Source organism: Rana temporaria, chromosome 8 (genome assembly GCF_905171775.1).
Source record: "Rana temporaria chromosome 8, aRanTem1.1, whole genome shotgun sequence".
In the NCBI taxonomy this organism is placed as follows: domain Eukaryota; kingdom Metazoa; phylum Chordata; class Amphibia; order Anura; family Ranidae; genus Rana; species Rana temporaria.
Genome location: NC_053496.1, coordinates 28490710 through 28507363, shown reverse-complemented (window position 1 = coordinate 28507363; position 16654 = coordinate 28490710). Strand labels below are relative to the sequence as shown.

At 44.9% G+C, this 16654-nt stretch overlaps 1 protein-coding gene across 1 annotated transcript in view; it reads left to right on the top strand.

The window, feature by feature from the left end:
* EDRF1 (erythroid differentiation regulatory factor 1) overlaps positions 1 to 16654 on the top strand; it is a 103324-nt gene that overhangs the window by 71328 nt on the left and 15342 nt on the right. Inside the window, exons 21-22 of the mRNA XM_040361442.1 lie at positions 1197 to 1350; positions 9851 to 9966. Coding sequence (XP_040217376.1) covers positions 1197 to 1350; positions 9851 to 9966 — 270 coding nt within the window. The remainder of the gene's footprint in view (positions 1 to 1196; positions 1351 to 9850; positions 9967 to 16654) is intronic.

Below are 16654 nucleotides of genomic sequence, written 5' to 3'. Positions count from 1 at the left end.
GGACTTGTCGGCACCATCCAGCTCCACAAACTTTCTTCACATCAACAAGAAGCCGGGGTGGAAAATTCTTGGCTGAACAATGACTGCAGCCAATCAGATGCAGTCACTGTTTGGGCATTCTAACAGTTGTGGGGGCATGGGCTGTCGGAGCACGAAAGATAGCAGGGGAGATTCCTCCTCAAGTGGTTTCTCTCACTTGGTCCTTAAAGTGGAGTTCCACCAATAAATATAACATTACATCAGTAGTTTTAAAAAAATGTCATTAGTCCTTTAAGAATTTTTTTTTTTTTTTTTTTTAGATGCCTTCAAAGTGTTGTTGCTAGGCAGAATAGTTAATCTTCCCACTTCCTGCACCTAGGGGCTTAAGCTTCCTAACCTACACCGCACAGACTCCTGGGAATGTAGTGGGTGTAACTTTCCAGGAGTCTGTGCACTCCCCAGTCTCGAAGAATCATGTGACTTGGACAGTACAGGTGCTGAAACCTGATCTGAAACCTATTACACTGCTTGTGCAGCACTGAGCATGTGCAAGATCTGCAAGGCTGAAATCCAGGAAGTCATACAGTTTGGCTTCATGATGCCCACACTTAAGATGGCCCCAGTCAATTTCTATTTTATAAAGTGTCTAAATGCTGTAACAATCTAACAAAACAGACTTTAGTTTACAGACTAACTTTACTAGAATACATTAAGCTTGTGTATTACAGGGGTATTTATATATAAAAAGTGAAATTGTGGCCGGAACTCCGCTTTAACTTGTATGGCCAGCCCTAGGGCAGGACTAGTATATGATGTTTGTAAAGGTTGGCAGCTTCACTTTTATCAGAATTGCATACCTTTGTATAATTTTGTATGAGTTTAGAGGGGTAAATTCCTGCTTGCAGGCCTTTAGAAGAACACTAATCTCCCTAATATGTAGAGTAATGTAGCGACATGAAAGACATTTTTTTTCAGGGCATAGTGCAGGAATATGCAATTAGCGGACCTCCAGCTGTTGCCAAACTACAAGTCCCATGAGGCATAGCAAGACTCTGACAGCATCAAGCATGACACCCAGAGGCATGATGGGACTTGTAGTTTGGCAACAGCTGGAGGTCCGCTAATTGCATATCCCTGGCATAGTGCATGGTCTCCACCTCTGTGCATGGTCCTGTGTATTAGACAGCTTGTATCACAGTACCTCCCTTTTTCTACAGGTGGGGGACGAGCACGCAAGAAAGCAGCACCGTGTTCTAGCCGATCTCCAGTACAGCAAAGCAGTGAAGCTCTTCCAGGTGCTGAAGGACGCTCCATGTGAGCTTCTCAGAGTGCAGCTCGAGAGAGTGGCCTTTGCAGAGTTCCAGATGTCTGGTAAGTTTTCTATTATGATGTTTTATGGTATCATTAACATGTTTGGCTCCAAGTAAGACTGTATATTTATACTTACCGGCCACTTTACTAGGTACACCTTGCTAGTACCAGGTTGGGCCCTTTTTGCCTTCATTCTTGGTGGCATAGATTCAACAAGGCGTTGGAAACATTCATCAGATTTTGGTTCATAGTGACATGAAAGCATCACGCAGTTGCTTCAGATTTGTCAGCTGCAAATCCATGATGTGAATCTCCGTTCCACCACATCCCAAAGGTGCCTTATTGGAAAAGATCTGGTGACTGTGGAGGCCATTGGAGTCCAGTGACCTCATTGTCCAGTGGAGAGATGATTGGATCTTTGTGACATGGTGCATTATCCTGCATTATCAGAAGATGGGGACACTGGAGTCATAAAGGGATGGACATGATCAGCAACAATACTCAGGTAGGCCGTGGGGTTTAAAACGATGCTCAATTGGTACTAAGGGGCCCAAAGTGTGCCAAGAAAATATTCCCCACACCATTCCACCACCAGACTGAACCGTTGATGCAAGGCAGGATGGATCCATGCTTTCATGTTGTTTATGCCAAATTCTGACCCTACCATCTGAATGTCGCAGCTGAAATAGAAACTCATCAGACCAGGCAACATTTTTCCAGTCTTCTATTATCCGATTTTTGGTGAGCCTGTGTGAATTGTAGCCTCAGTTTCCTGTTCTTAGCTGATAGGAGTGGCACCCGGTGTGGTCTTCTGCTGCTGTAGCCCATCTGCTTCCAGGTTCAATGTGTTGTGCATTCAGAGATGGTATTCTGCATACCTTGGTTGTAACAAGTGGTTATTTGAGTTACTGTTGCCTTTCTATCATCTCAAACCAGTCTGCCCATTCTCCTCTGACATCAACAAGGCATTTGCATCCACACAACTGCCGCTCACTGGATATTCTCTCTTTTTCGGAATATTCTCTGTAAACCCAAGAGATGGTTGTGTGTGAAAATCCCAGTTGAATAACCGTTTTTTGAAATTCTCAGACCAGCCCATCTGGCACCAACAATCATGTCACCTTCAAAGTCACCTTAATCTCCTTTTCTTCCCCAATCTGATGCTCAGTTTGAGATTCAGTAAGTCCTCTTCACCACGTCTAGATACCTCAATGCATTGAGTTGCTGCCATGTGATTACTGATTTAGCAATTTGTGTTGCCAAGCAATTGAACAGGTGTACCTAATAAAGTGGCCGGTGAGTGCATGTTGCTCTGTTACTCTTCCCAAGACCTCATTGCTTCAGTAATACCGCCATCTTAAAGTGTTTGTAACCCTAAAAGAAAAAAAAGTTCCCTTTATAGCAGATTAACCGCTTCAGCCACGGAAGATTTTACCCCCCTTCCTTACCAGAGCACTTTTTACAATTTGGCACTGCGTCACTTTAACTGACAATTGTGCGGTCGTGCGACGTTGTACCCAAACAAAATTTGCGTAATTTTCCCCCCACAAATAGCGCTTTCTTTTGGTGGTATTTGATCATCTCTGCGGTTTTTATTTTTTAAAAACAAAAGAACAGCGACAATTAAAAAAAAAAACACAATCTTCTACTTTTTGCTATAATAAATATCCCAATTTTTTTTCCCGAATTTTTTTTTTTTTCCCTCGGTTTAGGCCGATACGTATTCTTCTACATATTTTTGGTAAAAAAAATTGCAATAAGCGTTCATTGGTTGGTTTGCGCAAAAGTTATAGCGTCTACAAAATAGGGGATAGAATTATGGCATTTTTATTATTATATTTTTTTTTTTACTAGTAATGGCGGCGATCTGCGATTTTTATCGTAACTGCGACATGGCGGACAGATCGGACACTTTTGACACACTTTTGGGACCACTGTTAATTTTACAGCGATCAGTGCTATAAAAATACACTGATTACTGTAAAAATGTCACTGGCAGGGAAGGGGTTAACACTAGGGGACGATCAAGGGATTAACGGCGTTCCCTCTCTGTGTTCTAACTGAAGGGGGATGGGATTTACTAGGGGAAATGATAGATTTGTGTTCATACTTTGTGCCTATGTGCCCATTTGCAGCCTCGCCATCTCTCGTGGAGTGAGGGAATCACCGAGCCGCTGTCTCCTGTTCGCTCGGCGGCAGCCGCATACACAGTCCCACCTCCGCCATCGGTATTGGACCAGCTCCTGTGATTGGTAGAACACTGGTCCAATGCCAGTGGCGGAAGCGGGTCTGTGCGTGTGTGTGTGTGTGTGTGTGTGTGTGTGTGAGACGTTAGAGTGGACAGGAGATGACTGCTCTGTGAATTCCGGCGGCGCTCGTCCCCCTCCTTCCGCTCCGAGCCCAAGGTACACTATCGGCGTTTAACACGCACCTGTAATTTTCCCCCTATTTTCAGGGAGAAAAAGTGCGTGTTAAACGGCGATAAATACGGTATGTACACACACACGATAGGTCATTTCTTCCCTGAAAGAACTGGGATGTGTTTTTACACACACAGTTGTGTCATGAGCGATCGCGAGAGCCTGCTGGTCATCGCGCCCGCCGAGGGCGAGCACCCCTAGTGCCCACAGGGCGAAGCAACATAACGTTGTTTCCCCGAGCCATGCTGCCGCAGTAAGTGGTTAAACATCAGAGTGCTTGTGCTGTCTAACCTGTCCCTCTGGAAGCTGTAAAAAAACCTGGCTGATCCTGACAGTTTCTGCCCTCCCCCTTGCTTGTCATTATAAGCTGATTAAAGCATAATTGATGAGTAGATCATATAATATTGGCAGATCAGGTTATGTGAAAATTTCTGCTTTGCGGTCGTAGCCTGGTGCCTGCGTCATTGGATTTGATTGACGGCAGCGGGAGCCAATGGCTGCACTGCTATCAATCTATTTAATGAAGAGCTGAAAACCCGTGGAGAGAGCGACGGCGGGATCGCGCCATTGGAAATTCAGGGCTCAGGTAAGTAAAACGGGGGGGGGGGGGGGGCAGACACTGCAAGGTGTTTTTTCACCTTAATGCATAAGATGGATGCATTAAGGTAAAAAAAAAAACACAAATGTTTACAACCCCTTTAAGTCTGCGGTAATTTACCTGGATGAGAATTTGTTTATAAATTTTCTTTTTACCACTGTTTACATTTGTGATTGGCCATCCCAATGATCACAAGGCACAGAACGACTCTGATTTTCTCTCCTTTTTTTTTTTTCCTTTGATCTCCCCTGTTTAATTTGTCAGATGTTTTTTCACCTTAATGAATAGGATGTATTAAGATTAAGGTGAAAAAACAGGAACCTTTACAACAACCCCTTTAAACCTTCTGGGGCTGAAGAGGTATAAAAGAGGTATAAAGCAACACAGTGCTGTATCACAAAAAGGGTCAGGTCAAGAGGAGGTAAATATTCCGGATGTCAAGTGGTTAACTTATCTTTGGATCTACTGATTAGTTTAACACGTGAATTTCACAAAAGATGACACTTTCCGCTCATATAGATTGTAAGCTCACAGGGACAGGGCTCCTCTTACCCTCTTGTTTTGAATTGTACTCTTTTGGTGTAGTGTCTCCCTACATTGTAAAGCGATGTGCTATATAATTCTGTATAATATTAATATAAATATGCTCCTCTTCGGAGTCGTCCTACATTAAAGCTTAGTCTTTCATAAATAAATCTTCACAATAATGATGATTAGATTCTGACAAAAGTCTACTCCAGGGTGCTTCTGTTTGATGCCCCAATTAGTTTTATTGTTGGTGTAAAGAATATTACACCTATTTAACTGTTTGCTAGGACCACCACTTTTTCCTTTTTTATACATATATATATATATACACACTGTGGTCCGGATTCAGATACAATTGCGTATCTATCGGCGGGCGTAACGTATCTCAGATACATTACGCCGCCGTAACTTAGGGCGCAAGTTCTGTATTCAGAAAGAACTTGCACCCTAAGTTACGGCGGCGTAGTAAATGTGTCGGCGTAAGCCCGCCTAATTCAAATGTGGATGATGTGGGCGTGTTTTATTAAAATTTCTTGTGACTCCACGTATTTGACGTTTTTTACGAATGGCGCATGCGCCGTCCGTGAACGTTTCCAAGTGCGCATGCTCCAAATTGCGCCGCAAACTGTCAATGCTTTCGACGTGAACGTAACTTACGTACAGCCCTTTTCGTGAACGACTTGCGTAAACGACGTAAAATACGACGCTGTTCGTGTGTTTCTGACGTCCATACTTAAAGCGGTGGTTCACCCTAAAAAGCAAGTTTCTACCATGAAATCCAGCATACTAGCGTGAGCTACAGTATGCCTTTATTTATTTATTTATTTATTTATTTTGCGCCGTGCTCACTGTTTAATCCCGTAGTTCAGTTTCAGACTCCCCGCCTGGAATGGGCGTTCCTATGCAGAGGGGACAATGATTGACGGGCAGCTATGGCGCGTCACGCTTCCTGAGTAGGACTCGGCTCTTCACGGCGCCTGCGCACAGACTAGGCGCCGTGAAGAGCCAAGTCCTATTTCGGCTATTTCCGGGAAGCGTGACGCGCCATAGCCGGCCGTCAATCATGTTCCCCTCTGCATAGGAACGCCTACTAGTCTGAAACGTAACTACGGGATTAAACAGTGAGTACGGCGCAAAAAAATAAAATAAAGGCATACTGTAGCTCGCGCTAGTATGCTGGATGGCATGTTAGAAAAAAAATATATATTTTTTTAGGGTGAACCCCCGCTTTAACATGACTTACCCCTGCTTTATGAGGGGTAACTTTACGCCGGAAAAAGCCTTACGCAAACGACGTAAAAAAATGCGCCGGGCGGACGTACGTTTCTGAATCGGCGTATCTACCTAATTTGCATATTCCTTGCGGAAATCTACGGAAGCGCCACCTAGCGGCCAGCGTAAATATGCAGCCTAAGATATGACGGTGTAAGAGACTTACGCCGGTTGGATCTTAGGGAAATCTGTGCGTAACTGATTCTACGAATCAGGCGCATAGATACGACCCTGCACACTCAGAGTTACGACGGCGTATCTGGAGATACGCCGTCGTAACTCGTCTCTGAATCCCGGCCTGTAAGTATAAAATGACAAGTCCTGAATCCCCAGCAGAGGAATAAATCGGTGTTGATAGAAGAGTCACTGCAGGAATAATTCATAAACAGGATATGATCTGTTCTAAACAGTGAGGTGCCACGAGCTATACATTGTGTATATGAATGGTCCTATTTGCCTATACTGCGACATTCTGATGGATTGTTCCCAGGTTAGTACAATCCCTTCTGCAGCTTTTAGTTTGCTCGGCTAGCACAATGCAGATAACGTGTGCAGCGGGTGCCCTGCCAGAGGGTATTATAAGAACAGATGTACAGGCAGCATGTGTGGCACATACAAACAAAGATGCTCATTATGATAAAAGCGCCTCACATGGATGACTCCTATCCCATCTATTATAGACCTGCAGGCTAAAATTACCCCAAATCTGCAAATCCGATTAATTCAACTGAAAAATTGCTGTGCTGGGAAAGTAGAGGGATTTTTTTTTTTCTGCCCGGCCTTGTTGACACTTGCTGCTGCCAAGCAGTGTCAGTAGTTGCAGAGCTATGTAAATCCGCAGAATCGGTGACATTTCCTCATTTCAGGCTGGGCTTTGAGCACCAACACTGCGTTAAGTGTCAGGACACACTTGGAAAAGGCTGGTGGCTTAAGCAGCAAATACAGAGGGGTAGATTCAGGTACCGCTGCGCACTTCTTACGGAGGCGCAGCGTACCGTTTTTACCCTGCGCCTACGCAAATTATCTTCGATACGCTTCATTCATGAAGCAGAAGCTACGTAATTGGCGTGGGCGCTCCTGAAAAATGCCCGGCGTAAGAGCGCGCAATTTAAATGATCCCATAGGGGGCGTGGATCATTTTAAATTAAGCGCGTTCCCGCGCCGAACGTAGTGGGCATGCTCCGTCAGGAAACTTTCCCGACGTGCATTGCGGTAAATGACGTCGCAAGGACGTAATTTGCTTCAAAGTGAACGTGAATGGCGTCCAGCGCCATTCACGATTCACTTACGCAAACAACGTAATTTTTCAAAAACGCGACGCGGGAACGACGGGTATATGTAGCATTGGCTGCCCCTGCTAATAGCAGGGGCAGCCTTACGCAAAAACCGGCGTACGCAAACGACGTAAACTGCGTACGCAGGGCGCGCGTACGGTTGTGAATCGGCGTTAGTATGCAATTTGCATACTCTACGCTGACCACTACGGGAACGCCACCTAGCGCCTGCGTAAGAATGCAGCCTAAGATATGACGGCATAAGAGCCTTATGCCAGGCATATCTTAGGCTGCAGTCGGCGTATCGAGGTTCCTGAATCAGGAGCATTCGATACGCCGGCGCAAGTAAGCAATTGCGCTGCGTAACTATGGTTACGCAGACGCAATTGCTTATTGAATCTACCCCAGAGTTTCTAAGAACAACAAGGAGATGCATTGATCCAACATATAAGCTGCTTTACATCGGATATATTTGATGTATTTATCATGCTTTAGCTAGATCTTTCCTCCCTGCATCCTGTCTTTAAAGTGTGTCTAAACCCAAGAAAAAAAATATGATATATTGTAGCTTGCAGGTCCTTAGATGTAGTGGTTGCAATAGTCCTTCTTTTTTTCAGGCATCTTATCTTTATTTTTAAGACCCCTTTCACACTGGGGCTGTTTTCAGGCGTTTTAGATCTAGAAATAGCGCCTGTAAAGCTCCTGAAAACTGCCTCCCATTCATTGCAATGTGTGCTTTTCACACTGGGGCGGTGCGCTTGCAGGACGTTGGGAAAAGTCCTGCAAGCAGCATTTTTGGGGCGGTTTGGGAGCGCTGTATACAGCCCTTTCAAAACGCCCCTGCCCCTTCTTTGTGGTTAAAAGTGCCCCGCCAGCGGCCGAAAAGCGTCGCCAAAACAGCGGTAAAGCGCCGCTAAAACGAGCAGTGCTTTACCGCTAACGCATGGGTGGCCCTAGTTTGAAAGGGGTCTAAATGGTGATTCTGTCACAACATTGTTTCTTTCCTAGCATGAAACTCCTGACCAGCCCAGGTGAATAAACTATAAGGAGCAGCCTCTGCCTTCATATCGCCACCAAACCACACACTTTTGCATTTCACCCCTCCCACCGGGACTGGCTAAGCTCTGGTGAGCGGGACAAAATGCATCAGAGTTTTTTGGTTTAGTGAGGCCTGAGGGTGCTCCTTATTTATTCACCTGGGCTGGTCGGGAGTAGCGGCAATCCTTTCCTCTTGCCAATCCAGAGGGCTAGTAAATATAAAGAGGAAAGGATCGTCACTACTCCCGACCAGCCCAAGTGAATAAAGAACGGCCCAGCCTGCGTCTCCACCAAACCACAAACTCTGATGCGTTTCGCCCCACCCACTAGGTCTTATTCAGCATGTGGGCAGGGCAAAATGCATTGGGGTGTGTGGTTTGGTGGAGACATGTAGGCAGAAGTCCACTCCTTATCGTTTATTCACCTGGGCTGGTCAGGAGTAGCAGTGACCCTTTCCTCCTTACAGTTACTAGCCCTCTGGATTTATATCCGGACAAGCCTGCACCCCATGCTCTGGGACACAGGGATATGCTTTCACCTACACTTTGAGCGGCGCTGTATTTTAATGAAATGTGCATGTATACTAGCTCATTATGAAATACTTACCTTAGAACGAGGCGTCGGTAGCTCACTTGGTCCACGCCGAGGTAGCTGACATGTTGCCTTGGCGTGTCTTCCGGATATCGTGGCTCCAGCGCTGTGAGTGGCTGGAGCCACGATGTCGTCATTCACCGCGCATGCGCGCGGGAGACTTCTTTCCGGCAAGGTCCAGCGCTGCCAGGCCTTCAGCCGAGAATCCCCTGTGCACATGCGCTGCTGCAGTCAGCGGCTCATTGCAAGGGGAATATCGCCTAAACCGTAAAGCGTGTATATACTGCTAGAGTGAAAAATCTCATATGTTATTATTTATGATATTGAGGTATGAGGTATTGAGGTACAGACCAGTGTTAATTTTGAAGTCCTATTTCAATTTAGTTTTAGTCTTTTGACTAAAATGCCATTTTAGTTTTAGTCGTATTTTGGTCATCTCAATTGTTTTAGTTTAAGTCGTATTTTAGTCGACTAAAATGTTTTAGTCAACAAAATTACCACTGGGTGGGTGTTGCCATTGTAGTAATGTGCACGGCTAGTCCAGACACAGCAGCCAGGAAGTGTGACTGCTTTGAATAGGATCGCCACAATATGTATGTTACTTTACAAATCTTTTTCATGTGTTTTGCTTTTTGGTTGGTGTTTTCTTTTAAATGTATTATAATTAGAGACTTAACACTTTTCTTTACACTAGTACATGACTCTGTCCTCATTATGCACAGAGGTGTAAATGGGCTTTGATAATCCTTTCTTTAGCTTTATCAGGTTTCTGATCCGTCTCATAGTCTCCCTTCTATTGGCATCAGATGACTTTACTGCATGTGTTGTCTTGATTCCAGGCCAGAACAGCACTGCGGGTAAAGTGAAGAGCCTGTGTGGAGCTCTGGAGATTATGATGAATACGCAATGTGCTTTCGTCGTTCTTCAGAAAGAGCTGGAGTGTGAAAGTGATCAGGTAAGAGAAGTTTGCCAAGCTGCAAGTCCTGAAATGTGCTGACACAGGCTTTCTGTTTACATCTCATTGGGAGTCACATGAGTGTCCCTTGTCTGTCCTCTGAACAGGCAACTTTTTATTGTAGTTGGTGGCGATACCTGTGCCATGTTTCCAGGGCTCTTCACAACAAATCACACTTTGATCTCAGTTCTGGGAAGTCAGCAAGCTTGTCTGTCCAAATGGCCATCTGCTGGAGCTCTGTATACACAGGGATGCCTCTTCGCAGCCTGCTATTCCAGGTGCTAGTTTAATTACATGATTAATAGCTCTAGATTTGATACTGTTTATCACAAGCAGGAATATTCTAAATGCCCGGCAGATCTGTGGTCATATTGAGTATAAGGCTTCATTTCCATGGACGTTTTTGGAAGTTTTTACAGCCACTTTTCTGAGCGTTTTTTGCAGCTTAAAAACGGCTCTCCATGTTAGTCTATGGCCTCATGCCCACCATGACGTTTTTGAGCTGTAGATGGCTGAGCCGTTTTTAAGCTGCAAAAAAAAACCAGGACCAGTGAGTTCTGAAGCTCCAGCATTAGAGCTGTAAAAACGCTCAAGCGCGCAAAAACGCTACCGCTGCGTTTTTGAGCTCAGCTAAAAAAAAATAATAATACATGGACAGGTGTTTTTAAGCTGTAAAAAAAAGTGGCTGTAAAAACGTCCATGGAAATGAAGCCTTAAAGCGGAGGTTCACCCTATTAGGTCACTTTGTTGACTTTAATAGTCTCCCCGATGTACCTGACGATTTGGCCGTTCCTAAAAAATATAAAAATCTACATACCCCCTTTGCAGCATCTCGAGCAGGCACATCCGGGTTGTAGGGGTTCGGGAATGGGCGTGTCGGTTAGCTCCACAAAGGATTTTGGGAGCTAACACGTGTGTCTCTGGACGGTGACGAGACACAGCAGCCAGAGGAGCAATCTCGCGATATCTCGGCCGTTGTCCTAGCAACTCTGCAGTGTTGACGGCGCGCCTCGCCGTCACACTGCGCATGCGCGGGATAGAGCGGTGAATGCTGGGACAGCATTCACCGCATCCCGGAAGATACTGCAGGAGGGCTTCAGAGTGCCCTGACTAAAGATGGCAATGTCCATCACAATATTTTATAAAATATCTTTCGGAGGGATATCGCCATGCCTGCGGCTATGAGGATTAGACTGGTGAGTACTAATTTCTTTGTACCACCAGCGTTTCAAAATGCTATTTAAAAAAAAACGTTTTGCCGCGGAACTCCCGCTTTAATGTTATTTGCTTCCTGACTATGTGTAAGCCTACATTAATATTGCTGTGTCTTAGTGCCAGTTCACACCAGTGATAGCGCCTGCAAACCGGCCCGAAACAGCGACTGCTGTTTCTCCAGTGTGAAAGCCCCGAGGTCTTTCACACCGGAGCAGGACGGGAAAAAAAAGTCCTGCTAGCAGCATCTTTGGAGCGGTGTGTATACCGCTCCTTCACCGCTCCCGCCCATTGAAATCAGTTGGACAACACTGCTACACCACCGGCAATGCGCTTCTGCAGAGGCGCATTGACGGGCAGATTGAACCCTTTCTCGGCTGCTAGCGCGGGGGGTTAAACCGCCCAGCTAGCGGGCGAATAGCGCCGCAAAAATGGTGGTAAAGCGCCGCTAAAAATAGCAGCGCTTTACCGCCACCGTACCTCCTGCCCAGTGTGAAAGGGGCCTTAATGTAATGTCAAACGTTTTTTTTTTCTAAGGCTGCTTTCACACCGATGCGTTTGTGGTGCTTTTTGGCCGCTAGCAGGGCGTAATTTTAACCCTTGCTAGCGGCCCACAAAGGGATAAAAGCGTCCGCAGCTACGCTTTGCCGACGGTTTGGCGACACTGCGCATTGATTTCAATGGACAGGGGAGCTTTAGGAGCGGTGTATACAGTGCTGCAAAGATGCTGCTTGCAGGACTTCTTTTTACCGTCGTACCTGCGCACCGCTCCAGTGTGAAAGCCCTCTGTAAAGCGCCTCAGTGTGAAAGTAGCCAAAAGCTAAACTTGTTTTTTTTTGTTTTTGTTTTTGTTTTGTTTTTTTCTTTGCGGTTGGGCTGGGCAGGTGCTTTGCTCTTTTTTTGACTAGGGGTTCAAAGACATACTCGCATAGACCTCCGATCCTCCCAGGGCAAGAGACTTCCTTTAGCATTCCCGCAAGTTTCTCCTGCATCTTGCTCCACAAGTTGTAGGTAAATAAAACAAGGTATTATTGGAGCCCCTAATTTAAAGAATGGTTGCCCTCCCTTCCCTGTTAAAGCATCCTCTATAAGATCTGTTAGCACTCATTGGCTTTTTAACATTCGGCATCAGTTTCTCAGATTTGCAAGGCTGCCGTCTGGACTTCTGTTCTCCTGTTTAAAGGCCAAGTTCACCTTTGTGATAAAAATAATATACTGTATATTTTATATTTTAAATGTGCCATTTGTATTAAAAAAAAAAATTCCACAGAAGCCTGCAGAGCTTTTCACCTATGGCTCCTGCAGACAAGGCTTGTGAATGAATTACGATTGATATAGTTGATTTTCCTGCAGCTTTTTCTTTTTTGCCAGTATTCAGTCACCTGTATGTAGCAGTATTAAGTGGTTGTAAAACTCAGACCTGAAATATGAACAAAGCATATCCCTCCATTGTGTGTACTTGTCTCAATTAAGAGCATTAAGTGTAGCTTCAGCTCTCCGCCTCCTTTTTTTTTTCTGTCAGCTCAGACAAGCTGTATCATTTCTGGACTTTGAATGGATGCAGATAAGAGTGGGCTGCATATAAACTGGTATAACTTTTATGTAGGAGGATTCAATTTATCTGTGTATTTCCTGAGGCCAGTCACTTCACTTTGTAGGGGGTTACAACCACTTTAACCTTTACTGGTATGTAAAAATATTTTTTTTGTTTGTTTTTCTCCATGCCAGCGGTCAGTTAAGAGGGGGGGGGGAATGGGCAGGGGGGGGTTCATTTTAGCCTGAAAATGGCATTTAAAACATCAAATGATCCTGCCATGAAGATCCTTGTTCCGCTACTTCCTGTTATAGGATTGTCCCCATCTTCAAATTACTGGTGTGTGTTTTCACCCTGGTTCTGTATCATGGGCTTCCTTTGAAGACTGCAAAAGCCACGTTAAGCCGGCATGGCCCACCGGTGACCATCTTATTGAGGAAACGTGCGCCGAAATCGCCATGCTGCCATCACCATGACTTCCTCAATCGGCAATCCTTAATGCCTGTGCATGCTGGAGCAGCTGTTATGAATTTTTACAGTTTTCTAAGGGGGTGGAAATAATTTTTGTGTTCCGCCCAAAAATAAAACATTTAAAAAAACAAAAGCTGCTGGCTTTTAATAAATGGCCTGTCCTGGAGTCCAGTGATGTCGGCACCCGCAGCTGATGTTTCAATCGACTGTACGGTGCTGCCGTCAGCATTGGGGGTATCGGTACCCGGCAGTGTAGCCTTTCGGCTTCACGCCAGAAACCCTACTGCACATGGCCCGCTCCTCTCTCCTACTGGCCCGGAGGAAAAAGGCCCGCGCTGGCATCACGGGCCGCAGCCTGCCCCCCCCGAAAGGTGCCAGTTGGGGCATTGGAGGGGGGAGGGATCCGATGAGCGGAAAATTCCACTTTAGTGTGGAACTCTGCTTTAAATTACAAAATGGCTTGTGTAGCCATTATCGGTTGCATTCATATTAGATCAAATTTTTCAATTTTGCTTTTGTTTTTTTGTTTTTTGAACACCTGAAACTAGGGCCGAAACAACTAATCGATTAATCGACAACTAATCGATTATGAAATTAATCGATTACAATTTTCATAATCGATTAATCGCCCAGTAACATAATGGGGTTAAAAAACTAAAATTATGCCTTTTATAGTACAAAAATGCAACTCGCTACTGTAAATATTACTTTCACTGTCCCACAGTAAAAAAATGAACCCCTTACAGTAGCGATTATTTTCTCTTTTTGTACTTATTAGTTTTTTTTTAACCCCCGTTATGTTACTAAACATCCCAGGCCTGGGTCACACCTCTGTTTTTTGGTGCTTTTTGCAGAAACACATTGCAGTTCATTTACATGTTTTCCTATGGGACACGTTCACATCCATGATCTTTTTTCAGCTGCTGCGTATTTGGAAAGGGCAAGGACTTTTTAATGCAAAACGGTGCTATTTAGTTTTTTTTGGTTCAATATACTTCAATGGAGAAGCTGCAGAAAAGCATGTAATGTTTTTTTGCGGCAATTTGTGTTTTGTAATCTGCCCAACAACAAATTGGCCAAAAAATTAAATTTTTTTTTTTTTAAGGCTATTATCCGATTAATCGATTAATCAAAACAATAATCGGCCGACTCATCGATTATGAAAATAATCGTTAGTTGCAGGCCTACCTGAAACCCAGCATTGCATGGAAGGGATGGTAATTCTGTCTGTCAGCCTCATACCTGTTTATGACTGTTAGGCAGAGCAGTAATATGCAGATAGACGCAGACAGCGTGTCTGATTTCCTTATTACAGGGATGTTGTGGCTCATTTCAAAGGCAGTTAGAAAAGTTTTTCAGAACACGTCCTGAGTGTCTGCACTTGAGTTGCATTTACTGGCTGCTGGCTGGTTGCTTTGCTCCTAAACAGCGTTTCATCAGTCTATGCGATGTCTCGGCTCTAATTGTCACTTTGCTTCCTGCCACTGGGAGTGAATCCATGTATTTCATTCTGCATTTCTATTGCCGTGACTTCCTCATCAGTAAATATTATGGCTTGTTCATGCTGGAGCAGATGTACCGTCGCACACACTTAGAATGATAAAACAAAGAAGACATCCAGCATGCCAGCTTTCAGGCTTTTTTATATGCCTGATAAATGCAGAAATGAGGGCTTTATAAGGACCCATCGCTTCTGAAATGTAGGTCAGCTATGATGCAAGCTATGACATTTTCCTGCATGCTTTAAATGACTCGGTTTTCAGAGCTACAGCTTTCTATGGAAGCTTTAGGCCCAACTCTGGCCCTTAGACTCTGCACGCTGAGGGGTTATTATCAAAGCCAGAGCAGTTGTGCATGGCAACCAATCCGCATCTATTCTCAGCTTGTTCAGCTCTAAGAAGAGCTCCAGGCTTTTTCAGAAAAAATTTAAGTCAGCCGTTTTAAATACTGTAGCGGCTGACTTAATATTAGGACACTTGCCTGTCCGCAAATCCAGTGGTGTCCTCACACCAGCCGATTTCGGGTGCTGCTGTCGCTGTTTTATCCCTTTTGTGGGGTCACCAGTACGGTATTTGTACATTAAAATAATATCCCCTCTCATGTTCACTAAGAAAAAGAAAGGATATATAGCTTTGTATAATCAATGCAGAGAGTTGCAAGTTTTAAGAAAGAGAGCTTAAAGGGGTTGTTAAGGTTCATTTTTTATTTTCTAAATAGGTTCCTTTTAGAGACGGTTCACACTGGGGCGACCTGGGATCCGACTTCAAGTCGCGCGGTCGAGAAAATGAATGGAAGTGAATGGAGCCGTCTTAATGTACAGAAAAGGTTCCTGTACTACTTCAATCTGACTTCTAGGCGACCTGTACCCATTGATCTCAATGGAAGTCGCCTCCAAGTCGGATCCCCGTTTACAGTGAGGCAACTTTACAGAAAGCCGCCCCAGTGTGAACCTGTTCAAAGGCAAGCCCCTCCCTCTCACAGGGGAACTCCATGCCAAATTTTAAATAAAAAACCGGCATAGGTTCCCCCTCTAGGAGCATACCAGGCCCTTAGGTCTGGTATGGATTTCAAGGGGAAACCCCTATGCCGAAAAAACTGCGTGGGGGGGCCCTCCAAATCTATACCGGACCCTTATCAGAGCACGCAGACTGGCCGGTCAGGAAAGGGGGTGGGGACGGGTGAGCCTGTGGCCCCCCCCACCCCAAAGCACCTTGTCCCCATGTTGATGGGGACAAGGACCTCTTCACGACAACCCTGGCCATTGGTTGTTGGGGTCTGCGGGCGGGGGGCTTATCGAAATCTGGGAGCCCCCTTATCCCGGCCCCCCACCCTATGTGAATGAGTATGGGGTACATCGTACCCCTACCCATTCACCTGGTGGAAGAAAAATGTCAATAAAAAAACACTACGCTGGTTTTTAAAGTAGTTTATTAGGCAGCTCCGGGGGTCTTCTTCCGACTTTGGGGGTCTTCTGACTTCTCCCTTCTGCCGGGCACCACTGCTGTCTTCTTTCAGCTCTTTTACCACCGTGGGCCCAGTCTTCTACCTTCTTCCGACTTCAGACCGTTTTCATCGGATGGACAGATCTTGTGTACAGGGCTTTAAAGGAACCTATTTAGAAAATAAAAATCAAACCTTTACAACCCCTTTAAAATGCCAGCTGGTTTAATTATTAAGCAGTTTGATTTAGTAATGAAAGGCTGATGAAATGTTTCATGATTATTGTATAATAATTTTGCATAGTTCTCTTGCTTGATAGTAAGTTTTTATTGTGAAAAAGGTATACACAGGAAACAGACCTCAGCAGAGGAACCTTGGCGTGTTCTGTTTATTTATAAGGACGAAGGTACCTCTGTTTGTGTCGGTTTCCCTGTGCATACCTGATTTACAAGTAACACCTACAGTCGAGCAGGAGAACTATGTGGAATCATTATTTTGGATATTTGTTTCTTATGTTGGGACCAGGCTACC